The following is a 25784-nucleotide window of genomic DNA, read 5'->3' as shown; positions in this document are numbered from 1 at the left end:
AAAGAAACAAACTGTACTGAATACTAGGTTTCAAACCAACAGGCATCAAACAGAAAAGGAGATGCGATGTTTAGGGCCTCAGAAGATGGTGGTTCAATCTTACTAGGGACAGAGTCAAATTTGGGTTGGTAATTTGTTCCCTCTCCTCCCGCTGTGTACTCAATCCCTACAAGAAAGGAGAAGTGAGAGGTGAGACCTGTGATTGAGGAGTTAGCGAGAACTTTGGTCATCTCTCAGTTCAACTAGGGATAACCGGTAACACGAAAGCAGCTCACCTTTTAGCCAGGCAAATTTCTATAGCAACAAATCCTTCAGAACTAACCTGGCTAACTCCATTTATCCTGAATGACGTGTCTGAGCCGTGAGTTGAGGAGCAATTAAATCAGATTCCCTCTTTCTTGCAAAGACTACCTCCTCATGCGCTTTATTTGAGGAAAACTGATTAAATATTTTATAAAAACATTGTGTATTTTAAAAAATAAATAAAGGTGTAACTGTACACATGTTCATACCAGTTGGTCCAGTTGAACTGAGACCTCGGGTTGCGCTGAACCCAAATTAATACGTACATTTTTTTTTTACAAAATAAAAACTCCTATAGGCTATGCCTACACTGCGTTGTAGGCCTGTGCCTCTTGAGTAAATCTGAGCTGAAAATAACATGTCAGGCTATTCCGTTATAACAAGAGCCTAAGCAAACATTTATCAAAATTATAATCTTAATTGGTACATTTCAAACAGTCCATTAGTTAGGAGCAACGGGGAACTAAACTCAGCAAAAAAAGAAACAGATTTTTTCTCAAGACCCTGTCTTTCAAAGATAATTCGTAAAAATCCAAATAACTTCACAGATCTTCATTGTAAAGTGTTTAAACACTGTTTCCCATGCTTGTTCAATAAACAATTAATGAACATGCACATGTGGAACGGTCGTGAAGACACTAACAGCTTACAGACGGTAGGCAATTAAGGTCACAGTTATGAAAACTTAGTCAGTTGAAAGGCCTCTTAGTGTCCTATGAAAAACACCAAAAGAAAGATGCCCAGGGTCCCTGCTCAACTGCGTGAACATGCCTTAGGCATGCTGCAAGGAGGCATGAGGACTGCAGATGTGTCCAGGGCAATAAATTGCAATGTCCGTACTGTGAGACGCCTAAGACAGCGCTTCAAGGAGACAGGACGGACAGCTGACCGTCCTCGCAGTGGCAGACCATGTGTAACAACACCTGCACAAGATCGGTACATCCGAACATCACACCTGAGGGACAGGTACAGGATGGCAACAAACAGTTTCGATTTGGAGATGGAGGGTCCGTCATGGTCTGGGGTGGTGTGTCACAGCATCATCAGACTGCCTGCAATGACAACAAGCTCAATCTCAACGCTGTGCTCATCCTGACATGACCCTCCAGCATGACAATGCCACCAGCCATACTGCTCGTTCTGTGCGTGATTTCCTGTAAAACAGGAATGTCAGTGTTCTGCCATGGCCAGCAAAGAGCCCAGATCTCAATCCAGTTGAGCAGGTCTGGGACCTGTTGGATCAGAGGGTGAGGGCTAGGGCCATTCCCCCCCAGAAATGTCCAGGAACTTGCAGGTGCCTTGGTGGAAAAGTCGGGTAACATCTCACAGCAAGAACTGGCAACGCTGGTGCAGTCCATGAGGAAGAGATGCACTACAGTACTTAACCTCTCTGCGCACGGAACCCGCTAGCGGGCTGAAATTCCACAACATACGGTGATCGCTACATAAACAGTCATATTAAACATTCATGAAAATACAAGTGTCTCACATGTATCGAAAGCCTAGAATCTTGCTAATCCAACTGCATTGTCAGATTTTAAAAAAGGATTTACTGCGAAAGGATACGATGCGATTATCTGAGCATAGAGCCCCATAAAAAAAAATACAATTTTAAAACAGCACAGGCGTAACATAATCACAAACTGCATTAAAATAAATAGTTTACCTTTGACGATCTTCGTCTGTTTGCAATTCCAATGCTCATTGTTACACAATGAATGATCTTTTGTTTGATAAAATCCGTTTTTATAGCCTAACACAAAACATTTTGTGAACCGCCTGTGTCGTGAATTCCGTCTCATTCCACTTTCGACGACACATTCCAGGTAAATAACCCACACAGAACGTGACTTTTCCAGTCATGTTTGGTTTCACTGCAATCAACTGGTTTGTTTGTAAACACAATCATTTCGCGGGACGTATTGACTGAAATAAACCGATTTGAAGACAACAAGTCATGACATTATTGTGCACCAATGACTTGCCCACTGTTTCGTTGATTGACTGTCTTTTAACCCAATGACCACTGATTGTCTTGAAATCTAGCTGGGTAGATAGCCAATGAGCTGAGCTAAACGGCAATACGCCATGTTTATGTGTTGCAAGACCAACCCATGTAATAAGCTTCAGCGTAAACCCATGTAATAAGCTTCAGCGTAAAGTGAGTAATTCGCTATTGAAGTTTCATACCGGAAGAAGCTACACATATTACGCACTGCAGTGTTTGGTGAATGCGCAGATTCAGCTGTTTATATATCAATCATTATGGCGACTAAGTCAGGGAAAGCTAAATCTAAGTCTAGATATACAGATGTACACAAACTTCAGAGTGTTTTCTTTGAAATGGTACCAATCCCTTGGTTCTGTGCCTGAGCTACAGGCTGTTAGATTTGGGTATGTCTTCAGGCGGAAATTGCACAAAGTAGGGGGGGGGAGCTGCAAGAGGTTAATGCAGCTGGTGGCTTATTTTTGATTTTGTTCAGGGACACATTCCATTTCTGTTAGTCACATGTCTGTGGAACTTGTTCAGTTCATGTCTCAGTTGTTGAATCTTATGTTCAAGCTAGAAAAATTCTGCAGAACTATTTCTGCTTTTGTTTCATAGCTGCTTAATGCACAAAGAAATATAAATCCTATATAATCACCCCCTGCGCAGAAACGCTGCCTGGCAGGAGACCTGTGTGCAATGAGTGAAGTGTTAATACATTTTTGGGGGGCTGCGCACAGGTATACAAGTTGGTCTAATTTACTCAAAAGTCTACAAAGTGAGACTGTCCTCGTTTTCATTTACATTGTTTTGTTCATAAACTCAGTTGTTTTCAACATTAGTTTTAGTCTGCTGCTTCAACTGGCTGGTAAAAAAATCTGAGTGGCCCTGTTAGGCCCTTGCTGTACTTTTAGTTTATGGTTGACACCATATGGTTTCTCAACGACTTCAAATCACATGAATGCATCCAACTGGTATTTACTCCCACATGGTTACACATGCAGCATCAGAGTGGAAACTTGAGGCCCAACATAATAATCCAGTCACAACAGACAATGCAAGGAACATTGTGAATGGCATTTAATTATCCTGCTGTATCAAAACGTGACCCCAAAACCGCAATACGTACCGAACCGTTACACCACTATTAAAATACCTTTCACATTTAGTAATGAAAGAATGCATTTGAAACTTCGCACACAGTAAAACTTTTCTATGACTTAACGTCATTGGGGGCAACATTTTCACTTTTGGATGAAAAGCGTTCCCAGAGTGAACTGCCTCCTACTCAGTCCCAGATGCTAATATATGCATAGTATTAGTAGTCTTAGATAGAAAACACTGAAGTTTCTAAAACAGTTTGAATGATGTCTGTGAGTATAACAGAACTCATATGGCAGGCAAAAACCTGAGAAAAAATCCAAACAGGAAGCGGGAAATCTGAGGTTTGTAGATTTCAACTCAGCCCCTATTGAAGATGACCAATATCCCACTATGTTGCACTTCCTAAGGCTTCCACCAGATGTGAACCATCTTTAGAACATTGTTTGATGCTTCTACTATGAAGGGGGGCTGAATGAGAAGGGAATGAGTCAGAGGTCTGGCAGAGAGCCAAGGGCTCACGACGATATCCCACTATGTTGTTAGCTCTCGTTCCATTGCTTTTCTACAGACAATGGAATTCTCCGGTTGGAACATTATTGAACATTTATGATAAAAACATCCTAAAGATTGAGTCTATACATCGTTTGATATGTTTCTACGACCAGTAATATAACTTTTTGGAATTTTTGTCCGACCTTTCCGCTGGAAGTTGCATGCGCGTTTCGATTTGTTTACTAAACGCTCTAACAAAAGGAGGTATATGGACATTATCGAACAAATCAAACATTTATTGTGGAACTGGGATTCCTGGGAGTGCATTCTGATGAAGATCAAAGGTAAGTGAATATTTATCATGCTATCTCTGACTAATGTTGACGGCACAACATGGCAGATAATTATTTTGACTGGTTTGGGCTCTGAGCGCCGTACTCAGATTATTACATGGTATGCTTTTTTCGTAAAGTCATTTGGAATCTGACACAGCGGTTGCATTAAGGAAAAGTTTATCTAAAAGTTCCATGCATAACACTTGAATTTTCATCAACATTTATAATGAGCATTTCTCTAAATTGATGTGGCTCTCTGCAAAATCACTGCATGTTTTGGAAGTACTGAACATAACACGCCAATGTAAATTGAGATTTTTGGATATAAATATGCACTTTATCAAACAAAACATACATGTATTGTGTAACATGAAGTCCTATGAGTTTCATCTGATGAAGATCACAAAGGTTAGTGATTCATTTTATCTCCATTTGTGCTTTTTGTGACACCTCTCTTTGGCTGGAAAAATGGCTGTGTTTTTCTGTGACGAGGTGCAGACCTAACAATCGTTTGTGGAGCTTTCTCTGTAAAGCATTTTTGAAATCAGACACTGGCTAGATTAACGAGAATTGTATCTTTAAAATGGTGCCTAATAATATTATGTTTGAGAAATTTGATTTTTGAGATTTCTGTTGATTTGTATTTGGCGCCCTGTAATTTCATTGGTTAGCGAGGTGTTCCACTAGCGTTCCCAGACAGGTTAATGAAATTACATTAAAATCGACAGTAGCGGAAGAAGGTGCTTTGTGCATTAATAAGCACACCAAAGACGGCATTAACAATACAATAAAGACAGCACTTCTAAAAGCCTATTTCACACCATAGCTTGATGAATTTGCAAAATAGCTTTTATTTCATTTTGACACATTAAAATGTGGCATTGAGTCGCCCATGGATTGATGTTTCAGCATTGTCTCAATGAAGAGTTTGGCGTTCAACTAGCCACGTGCAAAACGCACACGGGGTTACAAGTCTGCTAGAGTTAGAAGCAGGCGGACAAGCAATATCCACCATTGTAGTACGGATGAAGCCTGAGCTGGAATGTGAAGCTAACTGACGCTGTCTAGCTTTAGAAAAAACTGAATAGATCTTGCATGCATCCTAGTACACCTCAGATCATTCCCAAGACGGGCAGATTAAGCTCCATCAGATCCCAAGAGTGTTTTTGATCAAGCAGTAGCTTGGTTTCTTAATGGCTCCTTCCTCTGGCTCTAGATAAGCTAGATGGACTTTCCACCATTTTGCTAACACTCACTTGCTAAAACACCATCTTGTAGATCTACAGTAAGTGTCTAGGCCTAGGTTGGGGTGGTTTTGGACTGGGGCTGAGCAGTAACTGGGTTCCTTACTGGCTCCTTCCTCTGGCTCCAGGTTGCCCGTGTTGTTCCAGGTGCTTCCCCTGCCGTAGCTCTCCTCTGTCTGGGTCGGCTCAGCGTAGTCTGCCGGGTTGAACGTTCTGCAAGAGAAGAAGCCGTGGTTTTGAGCACAACCACTTCCTATGGGTCTACCAATAGGAACATTTGACTGTGGGGAGATATACTTTAAAAGGAGGAAGTAAGCAAGCAGAGCGATAGGAGAGGAAGTCTTTGAGGAGATCTGATGTGTCGCAGTTAGACAAAGTTCATCGGAGAAATGTCAGGCGAACAGATTCAAAGACTGGAGGACAACCAAGGAGTGGAAGAATAATCCAGTCAGTGCTTCGTTTTCCTCAACTCTTTCTCTGGCACTGTGTGCGGTGGCAAAAAAACCATAACATCTTCCATAAGTCTTTCGACGCATGTCATGGCTTCAGAGACAATTATAGAGCAAAATAAAAAAGCACATCCTTAACTTTGTTCTCTTGCTTCTTTCAGGCTCAGGTACAGAAATGGTACGGCGCACCAAGTTGTACAGTGCACTACAACCTAGCGGAGTTTAGTAGACTGACTTCAGAAGTTTCCAGGATCTGACTGGAATGTAGACTACTCATGTTTGACGAGCTGCCAATGAGAACCAACAATAACAGGGGTGCTGTATATCGGTAGGGAGGGACTGTTGAGTGAACCACTGCTAACTCCTGTTCCACATAATGTATTTAAATACAGTATCCCCAACATAGCTTATTCTAATATTTGCACTACTGTACATTGCATTTTAGTTACACTGCATATTTATTTACAGCGTATAGGAAACTATTCAGGCCTCTCGACTTTTTCCACATTTTGTTACATTAACAGCCTTATTCTAAAATGGATTAAATAGTTTTTTCCCCTCAATCTACACACGATATCCCATAATGAAAAAGCAAAAAAATACCCTATAAATCGGTACTTTGTTGGAACTTTTCAGCAATTACAGCCTTGAGTCTTCTTGGGTATGACGCTAAAAGCGTGGCACACCTGTATTTGGGGAGTTTCTACCATTCTTCTTCTCTGCAGATCTTCACAAGCTCTGTCAGGTGGGCTAGGGAGAGCCGCTGCACGGCTTTTGTCAGGTCTCTCCAGAGATTTCCGATCGGGTTCAAGTCCGGGCCACTCAAGGATATTCAGAGAATTGTCCCAAAGCCACTCCTGTTTTGTCTTGGCTGTGTGCTTAGGGTCGTTGTCCTGTTGGAAAGTTAAGCTTTGCCCCAGTCTGAGGTCCTGTGTGCTCTGGAGTAAGGATCTCGCTGTACATAACTCGGTGCATTGTTCCCTCGATCCTGACTAGTCTCCCAGTCCCTGCCGCTGAAAAACATCCCCATAGCGTGATGCTGCCACCACCATGCTTCACCGTAGGGATGGTGCCAGTTTCCTCCAGATGTGACGCTTGGCATTCAGGCAAAAGGGTTCAATCTTGGTTTCATCAGAGAATTTTGTTTCTCATGGTCTAAGAGCCTTTAGGTGCCTTTTGGCAAACTCCAAGCAGGCCGTCATGGCCACTATCATAAAACCCTGATTGGTGGAGTGCTGCAGAGATGGTTGTCCTTCTGGAAGGCTCTCCCGTCTCCACAGAGGAACTATGGAGCTCTGTCAAAGTGACCATCGGGTTCTAGGTCAGCTCCCTGACCAAGGCCCTTCGACCCCGATTGCGCAGTTTGGCCGGGCGACCAGCTCTAGGAAGAGTCGATGGTTCCAAACTGCTTCCATTTAAGAATGGAGGCCACTGTTCTTGGGGACCTTCAATGCTGCAGACATTTTTTGGTACCCTTCCCCAGATCTGTGCCTCGACACTATTGTGTCGAGGCACAGATATACGGACAATTCCTTCGACATCATGGTTTGGCGTTTGTTCTATGTGTGCCTTTCCAAATCATGTCCAATCAATTGAATTTACCACAGGTGGACTCCAATGAAGTTGTAAAAACATCAAGGATTATCAATGGAAACAGGATAAACCGGAGCTCAATTTTGAGTCTCATAGCAAAGGGTCTGAATACTTAAGTAAATAAGGTATCCGTTTTTATTTTTAATACATTTGCAAACATTTCTAAAAACCTGTTTTCACTGTCATTATGGGGTGTTGTGTGTAGATTGAGGAGGAAAACAATGTATTTAATCCATTTTAGAATAAGGCTGTAATGTAACAAAATGTGGGAAAAGTCAAGTATATTGCAATTCCGGAATGCACTGTATACACGAATGCACTGTATATACTGGATTCTTGACAAAGCTCACTAATACATCTACTGTTGTACATATTCTTAGTTAGGCTTGTGTAAAGTCCACCCAGTGTGCTTATGTAAAGATTGCATTTTGATACTGCTACAGTGCTATTTGGGTTAATTGGATTCGTCTTGCCATTCTTGATTTCTTGCTTTTTATTTAACATCCTTACATTTGAGTTCTTTGACATTCGACTGCAATGTTAGGAGCTAGTAAAAATAAGCATTTTCACTACAGCACTATAACACCTGCTAAGCTGTGTACACAACCAATACACTTAGATTTCTTATGGGGCTTGTGTGAACAGTTATACCCTCGATGTTCAAAAGACAGCTGTCATTTAATTCCATATCGTGTTACCAGGGTGCATGTCATTTTGGTTTAGTCTGCCCTGATACCCTGTTTCATGTATGTCTGTCTCCATCTTTCTCTCTCGTGGCATTTGGCAGAATGTTCCCCCCCAACAGATAGCAAGATTGACACACCAGTGGCGGTGCACTCACCTCTCTTCTCCTGAAAAATCATATCTGGGCCCCTTATCAATCTGGCTTTAGAGGAAAAACAACAGCAACGATTACAAGCAGCACAACGGGGACAGTAGGGGATGCAGTGTGTAGTTTTAGAGTATTCATTATTTTACAGAGGAATGTAAGGAAATCACATGCATGGATAAGTCACTACACTCACACTTTTGCAACACACATTATCTGTAACCACTGCATTGTTGGGGCAGTGTCACTTTCTATAGGTGTAGCTGGTAGACTAAAAAAGGGGAAACATGGCTGCCAAACAAACACTCAAACTGAAAACTGTGTTCCATAAGTAACAATAATTGCATTATGATCAGGATAGGAAGCACAGTTAGAACCATCAGAACACACTCATGCAAACTGCAAACACAGGCTCCCAAAGGCCACACAAGAGCAGCTGCGGAAGCGACACAACCTATGAGAAAGAGGCATGTTGGGGACAACGCAACAAACTGCCTGGCTGTCCATCTATGCAAGCCTATGGCGCTGGCTCACTCACGCGCCAGGTTAGTTGCTATCCGGACCAAGCCAAACTTGCGGACACATACACAAGCCAGCTGACTGGAGCCATTCTGCCACAGCAAAGGCATTGCCCCCTCTCCGCTAACGTCTCCCTATTAAACCGTAGAACATTAAGACATTTTTTTTAACGTTGAAACAAGTTAAGGACTGACGCAGCTGAAGCAAATTATTATTTATTTATATTTTATGATCAGCTAATTTTTCTTTCATGTCCCACAAACCAGATGCCTCAGAAATAAATCTGTGTTAATTATTTGAAAGGGATGAAATTTACATGCAGGTTTGTCTGAGGTAGGGCTGGGCGATATATATAATTAATTTGAATGTATGTTTCAGAGCAATGTTTCTAATGCCTGTATCGCAAGAGTCAAGGTAAAAAAAACGAACAGTTTTTATGAGCGTGTCTTTTTGGGCTCATCTCCTTCATTCCTTCTGTGCGGTGTGCACCTTCCCACTTGCACACAGACTCCAAGTCTCTCCCCCTGCCCCCCACAACAACAAAGAAACTAAAGATCACTTCTTCCTCTCAGACAAGCGGTTTCAACTCGCTATTTGCATTTGAGGTTCGGGCCAACAAAATCGGTCATATAGAAACCGAAACACATTGAGACATTTTACTGTAATAGAGGAAAACTTAACCTTTGTAACAATACCCTTTTTAGGTCTCAACTCCCACATTTCAGAACTTAGCAGACTGTACTTGGGAGTAACAATGAACATGAAATGTATGCTCAGTTTGTCAAGCGCAGCATTGCAGTACCATGTATGCTAGCAGCATTTTAGCCACAGACTTATGTGCTAGCTGTCTAGGAGTTGGTCCTCCCCTTTGCTCCTACAAACAGCCTCCAATCTTCTGGGAAGGCTGTCCACCAGATGTTGGAGCTTCACTCAGCACTCAGTTGTCCCGTTCCGTGAGCTACCACTTTGCGGCTGAGCCGTTGGTGCTCCTCAATGTTTCCACTTCACAATAACAGCACTTAGTTGACCGGGGCAGCTCTAGCAGAGCAGAAATTTGGCAAACTGACCTGTTCGAAATGTGGCATCCTATGACGGTGCCACGTCAAAAGTCACTGAGCTCTTCAGGAAGGCCATTCTACTACCAAAGTGTGTCTATGGCGATTGCATGGCTGTGTGATTGATTTTATACACCTGTCCGCAACGGGTGTTGCTGAAATGTTCGAATCCTCTAATTTGAAGGGGGGTCCACACACACACATATACTCTATCTATACACACACACACACACACACACACACACACACACACACACACAAAATCGCCCATAAGTTTGAAAAAAATGTAGATGTGATTTTTAGGCCATATCGCCCAGCCCTACTTTGAGGAAGCGTTTAAACCTGCTGCACTCCCTGGGAAAGAGCCCAACCTATCATCGCCCATTCATCTAAATCCCACAAAGCCATCTAAACCCCACAAAGCCATCTAAACCCCACAAAGCCTTCTAAACCCCACAAAGCCTTCTAAACCCCACAAAGCCCGGTCTTTGACAACCCTAGAAATAGTAGACTGTCATCTCATCTCGCGAAATGCTAGTCCTAACACCTAGGACGAATTATATAGCCAACTAAGTGTTAATTATAATTCAATACAAAGTGACATACAGTGGGGCAAAAAAGTATTTAGTCAGCCACCAATTGTGCAAGTTCTCCCACTTAAAAAGATGAGGCCTGTAATTTTCATCATAGGTACACTTCAACTATGACAGACAAAATGAGAAAAACAAATCCAGAAAAATCACATTGTAGGATTTTTTATGAATTTATTAGCAAATTATGGTGGAAAATAAGTATTTGGTCAATAACAAAAGTTCAATACTTTGTTATATACCCTTTGTTGGCAATGACAGAGGTCAAACGTTTTCTGTAAGTCTTCACAAGGTTTTCACACACTGCTGCTGGTATTTTGGCCCATTCCTCCATGCAGATCTCCTCTAGAGCAGTGATGTTTTGGGGCTGTTGCTGGGCAACATGGACTTTCAACTCCCTCCAAAGATTTTCTATGGGGGTGAGATCTGGAGACTGGCTAGGCCACTCCAGGACCTTGAAATGCTTCTTACGAAGCCACTCCATTGCCCGGGCGATGTGTTTGGGATCATGGTCATGCTGAAAGACACTGCCACATTTCATCTTTAATGCCCTTGCTGATGGAGGGAGGTTTTCACTCAAAATCTCACGATACATGGCCCCATTCATTCTTTCCTTTACACGGATCAGTCGTCCTGGTCCCTTTGCAGAAAAACAGCCCCAAAGCATGATGTTTCCACCCCCATGCTTCACAGTAGGTATGGTGTTCTTTGGATGCAACTCAGCATTCTTTGTCCTCTAAACACGATGAGTTGAGTTTTTACCAAAAAGTTATATTTTGGTTTCATCTGACCATATGACATTCTCCCAATCTTCTTCTGGATCATCCAAATGCTCTCTAGCAAGCTTCAGACGGGCCTGGACATGTACTGGCTTAAGCAGGGGGACACGTCTGGCACTGCAGGACTTGAGTCCCTGGCGGCGTAGTGTGTTACTGATGGTAGGCTTTGTTACTTTGGTCCCAGCTCTCTGCAGGTCATCCACTAGGTGTGGTTCTGGGATTTTTGCTCACCGTTCTTGTGATAATTTTGACCCCACGGGGTGAGATCTTGCGTGGAGCCCCAGATCGAGGGAAATTATCAGTGGTCTTGTATGTCTTCCATTTCCTAATAATTGCTCCCACAGTTGATTTCTTCAAACCAAGCTGCTTACCTATTGCAGATTCAGTCTTCCCAGCCTGGTGCAGGTCCTTTGACAGCTCTTTGGTCTTGGCCATAGTGGAGTTCGGGGTGTGACTGTTTAAGGTTGTGGACAGGTGTCTTTTATACTGATAACAAGCTCAAACAGGTGCCATTAATACAGGTAACGAGTGGAGGACAGAGGAGCCTCTTAAAGAAGAAGTTACAGGTCTGTGAAAGCTAAATATCTTGCTTGTTTGTAGGTGACCAAATACTTATTTTCCACCATAATTTGCAAATAAATTCATTAAAAATCCTACAATGTGATTTTCTGGATTTGTTTTTCTCATTTTGTCTGTCATAGTTGAAGTGTACCTATGATGAAAATGACAGGCCTCTCATCTTTTTAAGTGGGAGAACTTGCACAATTGGTGGCTGACTAAATACTTTTTTGCCCCACTGTACAAGATACACTAATATGTCTTATGTTGAGTGAATTTGATACTACTCATTATCAAAGCTGGTTTAAAATCTCAGCACTGTGATCAACTTCAAAGCAATTGAAAGTATATAGGCTTCCTTATGTGATGACATCTAGGGCACTCAATGACCAGGGTTGGGTGAGATGATGCATACTGACAGACAAAACACACAACTCACACATACAAACCTGTGCCCCATTTAACCCAAAGGGAAGGGACAAGGAACTAGAACACACCATATGCCACAGACACAGAGCAGAACCCTATGTGCAACAATCTCAATGCCCACCCATTGAGTTACAGATATGGTGTGGGTCTATCTATATTTGACTTTAATGCAAATCCGTTAATCAGAGACAGAAGAGCTCAGTGGAGTTACATGAGGGTTTATGTACAGCCCCGCATTTCAACTTGATTTGGCCAATGTATTAAGCCTTAACAATAGGCTGAGGTCCTGCTCTCTGGTGACCATGGCAACAGGTATGCAGGAAAATAAATCCCTCTCTGTGAGCAGCAAAGGTGTTCACTTACCCCATGCCCTGTGCTGAAAACCTGCTCCCTCGCCTGCCTCGCTCACGCTCTTCCCCTAGAGAGAGGGACAGGCAAGTTACACTATTGAAAAAAAACATAACACTACAGAAAATACAATGCATTGTCCTTGTGGAACATTTGCCTGCTTGAATGCATATTCAAATCTTATTGCGCACCCTACAACAGTGGAATCGGTGCAAGCTGCACATTCTACCTAGTCACCGCATTCCAAAGTCTTGTTTTTTGGGCGGCTAAAACCATGATTTGGTGAAACAGTAAAGTGCATTATTGTCATACGTCAATATTGAGCTAATAGGGAACAGTTTTACAATCGAGATATCAGATATGGCATTGAGCTACGGAGCATGCAAAATGCACACAGGCCATTGCCTAAATATAACAGGCCTCAAATTTACTGTTAGAATAATACATGGCTACTAGCAGTAGGTATTATATTTAGAGTTTACAATCTAGCTAATGTGTTTTGAGTTTACTTCCTCAGGTGGTGAATTAGCCTGTCATATTAGTGCACATAAAGATGGATGCTATATTTATTTATTTTGAACATTTTGGAGCCCTATTTTGACAGTAAAATGTAAGAACCTAATTGTCAACCCAAAATGTAATGACAATCATGAGATTAGGGTGAACATAAAAATATATTGACTCATGCGTTCCTGCTTGGACGTTAGGAAAAAAACACATATTTCTTGAATACCATCTCAGTAGTCTATTTACACTTTATAAAGATCTGGGAGTGACTTTATGAGATGGTAACCAATTATTTATATTGCGTGACAACAAGAAAATTATGTTTGGTGCTACAAAATCATGGGCTGGTGCCACCAAATGAAAAAGTTAGTGGCACCAGTGCCACCAGGGTAAAAGGTTAGTCTGGAGCCCTGGAATGCTATGATATCTTTGTTTTGACACTCTAGAGGGGACATTAATCTTAGTTTATGTTGAGACCTTAGCTGTGTTTGAATACATATTAACATAATGAGTATACACTACATACTATTAGTTCATTTTATTATTCTGTAAACAAACGGTATCCTTTCAGTTGCCTGTCTATCAGAAGTTGATGCTGTTGCTATGCAACCTCTTGCTAGCTTGTTAGCATAACAAATTACTAGCTAGACTTCGGGTGTGTTCGTAAATTCAAATCTGGAATGCCAGAGTGCGCTCTGAGCATTTGTAAATTCAGGGCGTTGTCAGATTGAATTTAAGAACGGACAGAGCGCACACTTGACACTATGGCTGTGGAATAGGGTTGATCTGAGCGTTCTGAACTCACAACGGCAATCAAGCACCCAAGCTAACTGGCTAACATCTCAAGCTGATCATTTTACTCGCCTTAGCAGAGCTGGTTAACCTGTTTTCATGTTATCCAGAGCGTTGGTGACTAACTGATGCTGCCAACAATTTAATAACTTTTTTTGACGATGTTTAATGATACCAGCCACATTCAACAGGTGTTGAGCGTTTGTAAATTCATCAGTTATTCTGCGCTCTGCCTCTGGTAGTCAGATGAGAGTGCTCTGAAATCTGGGTAGGTAGCCAGAGCGAATTTACGACCTGTACGACTATCCCATTTAGCTAAGCTATAAATTATGTGAATAATCAAGTAAATAAAAGTTGAGTAGTTAGTTTGAGAGCATAAAGAAAATATACTGGCAAGTTTGTTGTACGAGCAGCCTACTAATGTTACAGTAGGTAACTAACATACCTGGTACATACTGTTGTAATGATATGCTGTGCGGTTCGTAACGATAGCGTAGCTAACAAATTGTCAGCCAACATAACACGTAACATAACTTATTTGAAAAGACATTACTTAATTACACTGCTCAACATTTTGTTAACATTTGTCATAATTAGTTAAAGCAACGAATTTGTATCCGCTCTCGTCGGCTGCATATTTTCCGACAATTTCTTCAAATCTGAAAACGTTGTGAAGCAATGCCCATTTTCTGAAGAATTACATTATGGGCCCAAAAAGCACAGATAGTGTCCACTGCGTGTATACTTCATATTTTGGCAAATTTAGCACAACATCCGGGAACTTTTGGCATACTAACTATATCCATACAATGGCCAATAAGCATACTATATACTCAATTTGTGTCACAAATAGTGCGGTTAGTGTGAGTATTTGAACACAGCTCGTTTCAGGAGTCCAATCAACAAGCTCTTCACGCCGAAACCCATGGACCATATTACGGTGCATTCTGAAAGTATTCAGACCCATTCCCCTTTTCCACATTTTGTTACGTTACAGCCTTATTCTAAAATGGATTAAATAAATAAAAATCGTCATCAATCTACACACAATATCCCGTAATGACAAAGCAAAAACAGGGTAAGATATTTTTGCAAATGTATTAGAAATAAGACTGAAATACCTTATTTACATAAGTATTCAGAGCCTTTGCTGTGAGACTCAAAATTGAGCTCAGGTACATCCTGTTTGCATTGATCATCCTTGAGATGTTTCTACAACTTGGAGTCCACCTGTGGCAAATTCAATTGATTGGACATGATTTGCAAAGGCACACACCTGTCTATATAAGGTCCCACAGTTCACGTGAGAGCAAAAACCAAGCCATGAGGTTGAAGAAATTGCCAGTAGAGCTTCGAGACAGGATTGTGTCGAGGCACAGATCTGGGGAAGGATACCAAAACATGTCTGCAGCATTGAAGGTCCCCAAGAACACACTGGCCTCCATCATTCTTAAATGGAAGAAGTTTGAAACCACCAAGACTCTTCCTAGAGCTGGCCGCTCGACCAAACTGAGCTATCTGGGTAGAAGGGCCTTGGTCAGGTAGGTGAACAAGAACCCAATGGTCACTCCGACAGAGCTCCAGAGATCTTCTATGGAGACGGGAGAGCCAGAACCCTCAAGAAGGACAATAATCTCTGCAGCACTCCACCAACCAGGCCTTTATGGTAGAGTGCCAGACAGAAACCACTCTTCAGTAAAAGGCACATTACAGCCCACGTGGAGTAGGCTGTAAGGACTCTCAGACCATGAGAAACAAGATTCTCTGATCTGATGAAACCAAGGTTAAACGCTTTGGCCAGAATGCCAAACGTCACGTTTGAAGGAAACCTGGCACCCTCCCTACGGTGAAGCATGGTGGTGGCAGCATTATGCTGTGGGGATGTTTTTCCAGCAGCAGGGACTGAGAGACAAGCCAACCTGACAAAGCTTGAGAGGATCTGCAGAGAAGAAGGGGAGAAACTCCCCAAATACATGTGTGCAAAGCTTGTAGTGTCATACCAAATAATACTCAAGTCTGTAATCGCTACCAAAGGTGCGTCAACAAAGTGCTGAGTAAAGTGTTTGAATACTTCTGTAAATGTAATATTATTTTTTTACCAAACATTTCTAAAATTCAGTTTTTGCTTTGTCATTATGGGATAGCGTGTGTAGATTGGTGAGGGGAAAAAACTATTTAATCAATTTTAGAATAAGGCTGTAACATAAAATGTAGAAAAAGTCAAGGGGTCTGAATACTTTCCGAATGCACTCTATGTAGTGGAGAAACTTACCTCTTCCTCTGCCTCTCCCCCTGTGGCCTCGCTCTGTACCCCTGCCTGCTATCCCAGCAGCCTTTCCGCCATCCAGACCATTCTCCTGTCCACGGACTGAGAGGAGAGGGAACATGCATGAGGTAGTGAGGGAAAACAGATGCGTGTGAAGTCAGAAATTAGGTTTGAAAGTTAGAATGTCGGTTAAGTCGCTATAATGCGGGAATGGTTTTTTCTTCAGAAGTCTACGGTGAGAATATTTGTGGCACACACTGCCCCTCCATGACAACGGCAGGAGCCACAAAGGGTCTACACTGGGGTGCCAGTGTCACTTCCCATGACAATGCAAAGGTATGCGCTCTCTACTCACACTCTCGTCCCCTGCTGGCCCCTCGGCCCCTGCGTGGGGCCCCACCTCTACGACGTGCCACGTCCCTCTCTGCTCCCCTCTCCCGGTTATCCTTTCCTTCCTCTCCGGTCTCAGCGTGGCCAGGCTCCTTCTGACCAGACACTCCTTTCTTCTTCCCCACCATCTCCCAAGAGTCCTGAGGAGACCGGTGAGGTGACCGACAGGGTTCAGTTAGGCAAAAGCTAACTTCCACTTAAGTCAAATTTGTACGTAGTCTCCCACTGACAGGAATGCAAGACTAAATGAAAATTGACTTAAGTGGAAGTTAGGATTCGCCCTGTAGTGAGCTAGATGGGTAACCTTGTTAACTCCCTCCCTTTGGTCCAACTCATAAGCCCTGACAAAGGCCAAACTCACAGTATCTGGGCTACCCTCCAGCAACACATTGATGGCTCTGTTGACATCTCCGTTGCAGTCGTGCAGCGCGATCATGGACTCATCCTGGTCCTTGCCTGTGATGTCAATCAGCTGGACGGGGAAAACAGATGAGAATCTTCAGTGAGTATATTGCCATGTAGCCCAATACACTCGTACCGATATATGGGTTGAAAATGGCAGATTTGGTCACTGATAAGCACCTAAATTGGAACGCAGCGATTGTACATGCTATAAATTACATCAGAGCTTAGGCTCTGCGCTTCACAGTGCTATATGGATTTTGATTGACAGCCGTTCTGAACTTGAACACTGCACATGACAAGAAGTTGCCCACATACCTCCTCCTAATTTGGCAACTTTTGCAAAAAGAATTGACTGGGAAATTAGGGAAATGCTGTAAATTAAGAGGACTCGATGCATTTTGAAAGATGAGACTAATTTTAACAAATACCACTTTGATGTCATACAAACAAGCCAAACACCCTTCCAAATGTGCACTTCACATTTCTATATCATATACAGTGTCAACATTTATCATTACTATGTCTGATGTAGATACAAGATGAGATGGCATCATACCCTGGGTTGATCTGAACAGAATGAGCCCGTTTGTCTATTGTGAAGTAACACGCACCTGAATGCACTCATGACTCCTATGCACACCACAATTACAAATGAGTATCTCTGAATTGCTTTGTGAAAGCCTAACACTATGATTGTATTTGATAACTTAGCTAGTCATGTTGGCAATAGAACAAGCTTTGAAATGACGCCCACCTGACCCAGTTTGTAATTTAAAATGGTCCGTTTTTGGATTGCGTAAAAAGTAATAGGTGCAATGGCGGGGATGTAGGGTTGTAATTCCGAACAAAACTACAAGTGTGCCTGCTCTAGTCCCGAAACCACACAGCTAGGTCAGCTAAAAAAAAAAAAGGACCTTGTAGTTGAACACTCTTCTTTGAGTCATAAAAGTACATTGAAATTACTTAGGAACTGTGCACACTTTGGAGAGGTGTGTTGCCACTTGGGAGACACCAGTTAGTCCTCTGTCAAACCCTTGTAATTTTTTGGTCTTATGTTGCTCCTACCGCATACTTTCCAGGAATATTGTTATGTTACTGAATAAATGGAGTATTTTCAGATTTCGTAATCAATAAATGCGGCAAAAAGTACAGTAAATGTAAAATCCACATAAAACCGTATAATGTTTGGATTCAGTCTTGTGGTAGGTGAACCTGTTGTGTCCTCAGCTTGTCTAATAAATTGTCCCATAATCTCAGAACTGTTCCCTTTCAATTGCTACCATGCTTATGCCTTTCCTATTTATTCTGTAAGAAAGATTTCAATATAGCCCTATCCACATAGCGCATTTGCGAAAAAAAGCAATCGTTGGACGACTGTACCCAACCATAAACACAAATGCCTTTCTTAAAACCAATACACAGAAGTATATGTTTTTAAACCTGCATATTTAGCTAAAAGAAATCCAGGTTAGCAGGCAATATTAACCAGGTAAAATTGTGTCATTTCTCTTGCGTTCATTGCACGCAGAGTCATGCATGTTTGGGCAGCCTGGCTCATTGTGAACTAATTTGCCAGAATTGTACGTAATTATGACATAACATTGAAGGTTGTGCAATGTAACAAGAATATTTAGACTTAGGGATGCCACCCGTTAGATAAAATACAGAACGGTTCCGTATTTCACTGAAATAATAAACGTTTTGTTTTCGAAATGATAGTTTCCGGATTCGACCATATTAATGACCAAAGGCTCGTATTTCTGTGTTATGTTATAATTAAGTCTATGATTTGATAGAGCAGTCTGACTGAGCAGTAGGCAGCAGCAGGCTCGTAAGCATTCATTCAAACAGCACTTTCATGTGTTTTGCCAGCAGCTCTTCGCAAGCACAGCGCTGTTTATGACTTCAAGCCTATCAGCCTAATGGTTGGTGTGACCGATGTGAAATGGCTAGCTAGTTAGCTGGGTGTGCGCTAATAGCGTTTCAAACGTCACTCGCTCTGAGACTTGGAGTAGTTATTCCCCTTGCTCTGCCAGGGCCGCGGCTTTTGTGGAGCTATGTATAACACTGCTTCGAGTGTGGCTGTTGTCGATGTGTTCCTGGTTCGAGCCCAGGTAGGGGCGAGGAGAGGGACAGAAGCTATACTGTTACACTGGCAATACTATAGCGCCTATAACAACATCCAATAGTCAAAGGTATATGAAATAAAAATGGTAGAGCGAAATAGTCCTATAAATACTATATTAACTACAACCTAAAACCTCTTACCTTGGAATATTGAAGTCTCATGTTAAAAGGAACCACCAACTTTTATATGTTCTCATGTTCTGAGCAAGGAACTCAAACATTAGCTTTTTTACAAGGCACATATTGCACTTTTACGTCCAACACTTTGTTTTTGCATTATTTAAACCAAATTGAACATGTTTCATTATTTATTTGAGGCTAAATTTATTTTTATTTATGTATTATATTAAGTTAAAATAAGTGTTCATTCAGTATTGTTGTAATTGTCATTATTACAAATAATACATATATTTTTTTTATTTAAATTTAAATAATTTAAAAAAGTAAAAATTATAATAATAAAAAATATATATATACGCATTTAAAAAATATAATAATAATAATAATAATAATAATAATAATAATAATAAGCCGATTAAATCGGTATCGGCTTTTTTGGTCCTCCAATAATCGGTATCGGCATGGGAAAAATCATAAAATCGGTCGACCTCTACTACAGGGTTTCCATTAGTTGGCAATTGGCAGCTTTTGGCCAATAAAATAAAATTTGTCATCATGCATCTTATTTATTCAACAACTATCACATGCGAAAAGCATACAAAGGCTATTTTGAGAAGGATTTCTTTTGCAGCTCTTCAGCTGGTTGCTGCTAGAGTAAAATGTGTGTTTTATAAGCCCAGCACAACAATTCTAAATACTATTGCGTGTTAAAAACAGTTTTGGTGCATGATTAAAGCATTAATATTTTTATTTCTCAACGGGTAATTGAAGAGCGCCTCCCATTCACAATTCAAGTGCAAGCAACAGGCTATCAGCACATTACCCACCACTTTACAATGTGAGTTGGAGACATACTTAATTGTTTGAAACCTGAATTTTTATTTCATATTATGAGGCATGTCTTACCTGGCATCAAAGTAGCCAATAGGCAAACTCCAACCATGGAAATGTGGAGGCAATTCTTTTATATAAAAAATAAAAAAAAGACTTCATAGGTGCGTGTGAGTTTCCTACGATCTCTACAATTCACACACATTTTCGTGGAACAGTTTCATTTCAATAATAACGTTTTATTTTCTCAAAATCATTGCCCCCTGGTTAATCATAAAAATCTGAATCAAAATGATACAAATCTAAAAGTCAACGTATGCGAGATCACCAGCCATATAGACACATTGAGACATTGTGATCCATTGGCGGCTAAAGATATGAGTGAATGGAACCACAGCAGTAGGCCTACAACTTCCATTGCCCTTTCACACTGAGGATGGGTGATTTATCGAGGGGGAGATTGTTGTAAAGATTTTTCTAAAAACTTACTGTGAGGAACTATAGTTTCAATATATAATTCGCAATGGATGGAGAAAAAAAAAACGGCTTCCTACATTTCCACACAGCAGGTCAGGTACTTCTATGCGTGTTCAGCTGCACGCACTCTCTCAACATTATCAGGACAGAGAAAAAACAGACACTTGCACATTGCGCACTCAAAACAAAAGACAATGAAATAATTGACAAATCTCGTAGATTATGGTTATGAAATAAACCCAAACTGGTTTATCGCATGTGCAGCAGGTTGTGAACTCTGCAAACAACATTTCCACTCAGAATGATAACTGTAATTGGCTAATTAACATGCATTACACAAATGGGGATTAACGACATATTTACTACTGGTGAAATATGTAAATGGAGAATTGGCATAGACCTACGTCTAGTGATTTCAAACAATCCACAGCAATTTTTTTATAGAAGCTAATGATCCTCAATTCCTCTGTGGCTAAGACATGCTTTCTGGTGAAGTATTTTTAATGATTATTTCTGTATAGACTGGAGTAATTACATAATTTTGGCAACAGTACTTCCATTTACTTCCCTATTGGACTCATAGCTATGCCATTTCTCTCCTGTTCTATTGGTTCTTATCAACATTTTTTCATTGTCTAGAAGCCAAAGACACAAGCCTAGTCGTATTAGCAACCCATCCTAGTTGTTGCATCTTAGATTCCCCCTCTATCTAGGTTTCTAACAGCGATTTTCTTCGGTCACATATGGAACGCTATCAGATGCGCTGTTTCAAATGGTGTTTTCCCAGGTGAGCTGTTCTCCCCGCAAATTAAAATTTGGCAAATGTTTGAAAGTGATGTTTTATTGGCTGCTTCATTACATGAGTTGCATGTTCTGTTAAGATGCATTACCATAATCTAAATGTGATTTCCGTCATTCTAAGCACAGTGGGCGGACTCATTAATGGGCTGTGCACCAAATCAATTCACATTTTATTGGTCACATACACATGGTTAGCAGTGCAGTAATATCTAACACGTAATCTGACAAATTCACAACTATCTGATACACAGAAACGTAAAGGGATGAATAAGAATATGCACATATAAAAAATATGGATGAGCGATGGCCGTGCAGCATAGGCAAGATGCAGTAGATTGCATAGAATACAGTATATACACATTAGAGATGAGTAATGAAGGGGTCCGTTAAATTTCTCAAATGATTAGTAAATAAAAAATTTCCCGGACACGTTGGCTGGCGCCAAAATTTCCTAAAGGGAAACCCTGGAACAATACTAGATCTCTTTGAATGTACATCAATGTAACGGACCTCCCTTCAGGCAGCAAAAAGGGTCTAAAAGTGCAGTGGGATGCTACATGTGATGAAAGGAAGGCTAAGTTCTCACCTGCTTGACTTTCTCTTCAAAGTCAGCATCATTGTGGTCCGAAATCATCTGCGCGAGTCGGATCTGCTCAGCAGTGGCCTGTGTGGAGAAAGGGTGAAACATCAACTTCTAAGTCACCACAAAGTTGTTTAAAGGCGTCTCTTATGTCATCTCAATGACAATCGTTTATCCACCCATTAAGAATTGGTTCGGTACTACGTGTACCTTTTCCATCACTATTAAAGGGTCTATTCAATCCGGCAAATGCTGCATGACTGCTCAATCGGAAATTACCTTTACATTTCTATTGCGCAATCTAACGCTTCAGCGATACAGATTGGATAGAGCCCCAAGTCAAAAAATGCACAGGTGGGTGATCCTGACAACATAAAATCATACAGAACTCAGTGTTTTCCACTTAAATGACTTAGGTAATTTTTCAATTCGCTAGTCAGAAATAAAAGTTGTCCGAGCCCTCTCCACTAGAAGGAACAATATGCATCTCCTAGCTATCCATTGTTAGGACAGGTGTCGCCCTGTCAGTCATCAAGCGAGTGATGACAGAAAAACACTGCTGGTTTGACAGTCTGCCCCGCATCACGGGGCAGTGTTATCTGTGCACTGGGGTTGGTTGTAAGTTCAATTTCATTACACGGAGTGGAGAGAAAAATGCTTCATCGTTCATGAGAGAATTTCAGGGTTCTTTTGTACTACCATTTTACTCATATACAGTGCATTCGCAAAGTATTCAGACCTCTTGACTTTCTCAACTTTATTACGTAACAGTCTTATTCTAAATAAATGACTGAGCAAAAACAGGTTGTTGTTTTTTGCAAATTTATTCAAAATAAAAAACAGAAAAACCTGTACATAAGTACTCAGCCCCTTTGCTATGAGACTTGAAATTGAGATCAGGTGCATTGTGTTTCCATTGATCATCCTTGAGATGTTTCCACAACTTGATTGATGTCCAACTCTGGTAAATTCAATTGACTGGACATAATTTAGAAAGGCACACACCTGTGTATAAGGTCAGGGAGGTGACCAAGAACCCAATGGTCACTGACAGAGCTCTAGAGTTCCTCTGTGGATATAGGAGTACCTTCCAGGAAGACAACCATCTCTGCAGAACTCCACCAAATCAAGCCTTCATGGAAGAGTGGCCAAACGGAAGTCACTACTAAAAGGCACAGGATAGCCCTCTTGGAGTACGTCAAAAGGAACCTAAAAGGACTCTCACTCCTGTAGCATCATACCCAAGAAGAGTCGACAATGTAATCGCTGCGAAAGGTGCTTCAACTCTAGTACTGAATAAAGGGTCTGAATACTTAGTTGAAGTCAGAAGTTTACATACACTTAGGTTGGAGTCATTAAAACTCATTTTTCAACCACTCCACAAATGTCTTGTTAACAAACTATAGTTTAGGCAGTTAGGACATTAATTTGTGCATGACACAAATCATTTTTCCAACAATTGTTTACAGACAGATTATTTCACTGTATCACAATTCCAGTGGGTCAGAAGTGTACATACAATAAATTGGCTGTGCCTTTAAAAAGCTTGGAAAGTTCCAGAAAATGTAATGGCTTAAAGAAGCTTCTGATAGCCTAGCCATCATTTGAGTCAATTGGAGGTGTACACGTGGATGTATTTCAAGGCCTACCTTCATACTCAGTGCTTCTGTGCTTGACATCATGGGAAACTACCGTCGTCATGAAGTGCTTTGAGAGATTAGTCAAGGATCATATCGCCTTCACCCTACCTGACACCCTAGACCCACTCCAATTTGCTTACTGCCCCAATAGGTCCAGAGATGACGCAATCACACTGCCCTAAAGCATCTGGACAAGATAAATACCTATGTAAGAATGCTGTTAATTGACTACAGGACAGCATTTAACACCATAGTACCCTATAAACTTGTCATTAAGCTCGAGACCCTGGGTCTCGACCCTGCCCTGTGCATCTGGGTCCTGGACTTGACGGGACGCCCCCAGGTGGTGAGGGTAGGAAACATCTCCACCCCGCTGATGCTCAACACTGGGACCCCACAAGGGTGGGTTCTCAGCCCTCTCCTGTACACCCTGATCACCCATGACTGCGTGGCCATGCACGCCTCCAACTCAATCATCAAGTTTGCAGATGACACAACAGTAGTGGGCTTGATTACCAACAGCGACACGATGGCTTTACAGGGAGGAGGTGAGGGCCCACCTCACACTCAACGTCAACAAAAGGAGATGCTCGTGGACTTCAGGAAACAGCAGAGGGAGCACCCCGCTATCCATATCGACGGGACAGTAGTGTAGAAGGTGAAAAGTTAAAGTTCCTCGGCGTACACATCAAGGAACAAACTGAAATGGTCCACCCACAGACAGCGTGGTGAAGGCGCAACAGCGCCTCTTTAAACCTCAGGAGGCTGAAGAAATGTGGCTCGTCACCAAAAACACAAACTTTCACAGATACACAATCGAGAGCATCCTGTCGGGCTGTATCACCGCCTGGTACAGCAACTGCTACCCCCACAACCGTAAGGCTGTGGGTAGTGAGGTCTGCACAACGTATCACCGGGGGAAAACTACCTGCCCTCCAGGACACCTACAACACCCGATGTCACAGGAAGGCCAAAATTATCATCAAAGACAACAACCACCCAAGCCACTGCCTGTTCACCCCGCTATCATCCAGAAGGCGAGGTCAGAACAGGTGCATCAAAGCTGGTACCGAGAGACTGAAAAACAGCTTCTATCTCAAGGCCATCAGACTGTTAAAGCACTGGGGTGGCAGCATCATGTTGTGGGGGTGCTTTGCTGCAGGAGGGACTGGTTCACTTCACAAAATAGATGGCATCATGAGGAGGGATAATTATGTGGATATATTTAAGTAACAATCTCAAGACAGTCAGGAGTTAATAAAGCTTGGTCGCAAATGGACAACGATCCCAAGCATACTTCCAAAGTTGTGGCAAAAAGGCTTAAGGACATCAAAGTCAAGGTATTGGAGTGGCCATCACAAAGCCCTGACAACAATCCTATAGAAAATGTGTGGGCAAAACTGAAGAAGCGTGTGCAAGGAAGGAGGCCTAGAAACCTGACTCATTTACACCAGCTGTGTCAGGAATGGGCCAAAAATCACCCAACTTATTATGGGAAGCCTTTGGAAGGCTAACCAAAATGTTTGACCCAAGTTAAACAATGTAAAGGCAATGCTACCAAATACTAATTGAGTGTATGTAATCTTCTGACCCACTGGGAATGTGGTGAAAGAAATAAAAGCTGAAAAATCATTCTCTCTAGTATTATTCTGACATTTCACATTCTTAAAATAAAGTGGTGATCCTAACTGACCTAAGACAGGGAATCTTTACTAGGATTACATGTCAGGAATTGTGAAAAACAGAGTTTAAAATGTATTTGGCTAAGGTGTATGTACACTTCCGACTTCAACTGTATGTAAATGTGATATAATTTTTTTATTTCAAATACATTAGCAAAAATTTCTGTTTTTAACATAATGGGATATTGTGTTTAGATATTTGAAAATTGATTTTTAAAAATTATTTTAAATTAAGGTTGAAACTTAAAATGTGGAATAATTAAAGGGGTCTGAAAGCTTTCCGAATGCACTGTATAGGCCTTAAAATGTGTGCCAACTGATTTTTGTTGTTGTTGTTATTTCTTATATTAACGTTTGTGTCATTCCACACAACCTGAAAGAACCACTGGATATCAGAGGGGCGTTAACTCACCAGCATTCCGACCAGAAACATGACTTTTATGAATTGGATCATTTGTACGTACCCCTCAAGGAAATTGAACTTATCCCAGAGGCTGCTCCAAGACGCCACCGGTGGAGAAAAGGTTTACGGAGTGGACTTCTAGTCTGAAT

At 41.5% G+C, this 25784-nt stretch overlaps 1 protein-coding gene across 14 annotated transcripts in view; it reads right to left on the bottom strand.

The window, feature by feature from the left end:
- Positions 1-25784, bottom strand: part of LOC109907707 (ubiquitin-associated protein 2-like) — a 77441-nt gene that overhangs the window by 39259 nt on the left and 12398 nt on the right. For 8 of the 14 annotated variants that reach the window (XM_020505830.2, XM_020505832.2, XM_020505833.2 and 5 more), the window contains 8 exons: positions 21917-21994; positions 16931-17041; positions 16535-16709; positions 16186-16281; positions 12630-12684; positions 8349-8393; positions 5572-5678; positions 104-166 (listed from right to left, as the gene is read on the bottom strand). In XM_020505830.2, the coding sequence (XP_020361419.1) occupies positions 104-166; positions 5572-5678; positions 8349-8393; positions 12630-12684; positions 16186-16281; positions 16535-16709; positions 16931-17041; positions 21917-21994 (730 nt within the window). The remainder of the gene's footprint in view (positions 1-103; positions 167-5571; positions 5679-8348; positions 8394-12629; positions 12685-16185; positions 16282-16534; positions 16710-16930; positions 17042-21916; positions 21995-25784) is intronic. The other 6 variants (XM_020505837.2, XM_020505845.2, XM_031793856.1 and 3 more) reach the window with 3 other exon arrangements.

This window comes from Oncorhynchus kisutch, linkage group LG17 (genome assembly GCF_002021735.2).
Source record: "Oncorhynchus kisutch isolate 150728-3 linkage group LG17, Okis_V2, whole genome shotgun sequence".
Classification (NCBI taxonomy): Eukaryota; Metazoa; Chordata; class Actinopteri; order Salmoniformes; family Salmonidae; genus Oncorhynchus; species Oncorhynchus kisutch.
This window is presented reverse-complemented; position numbering and strand designations above follow the sequence as displayed.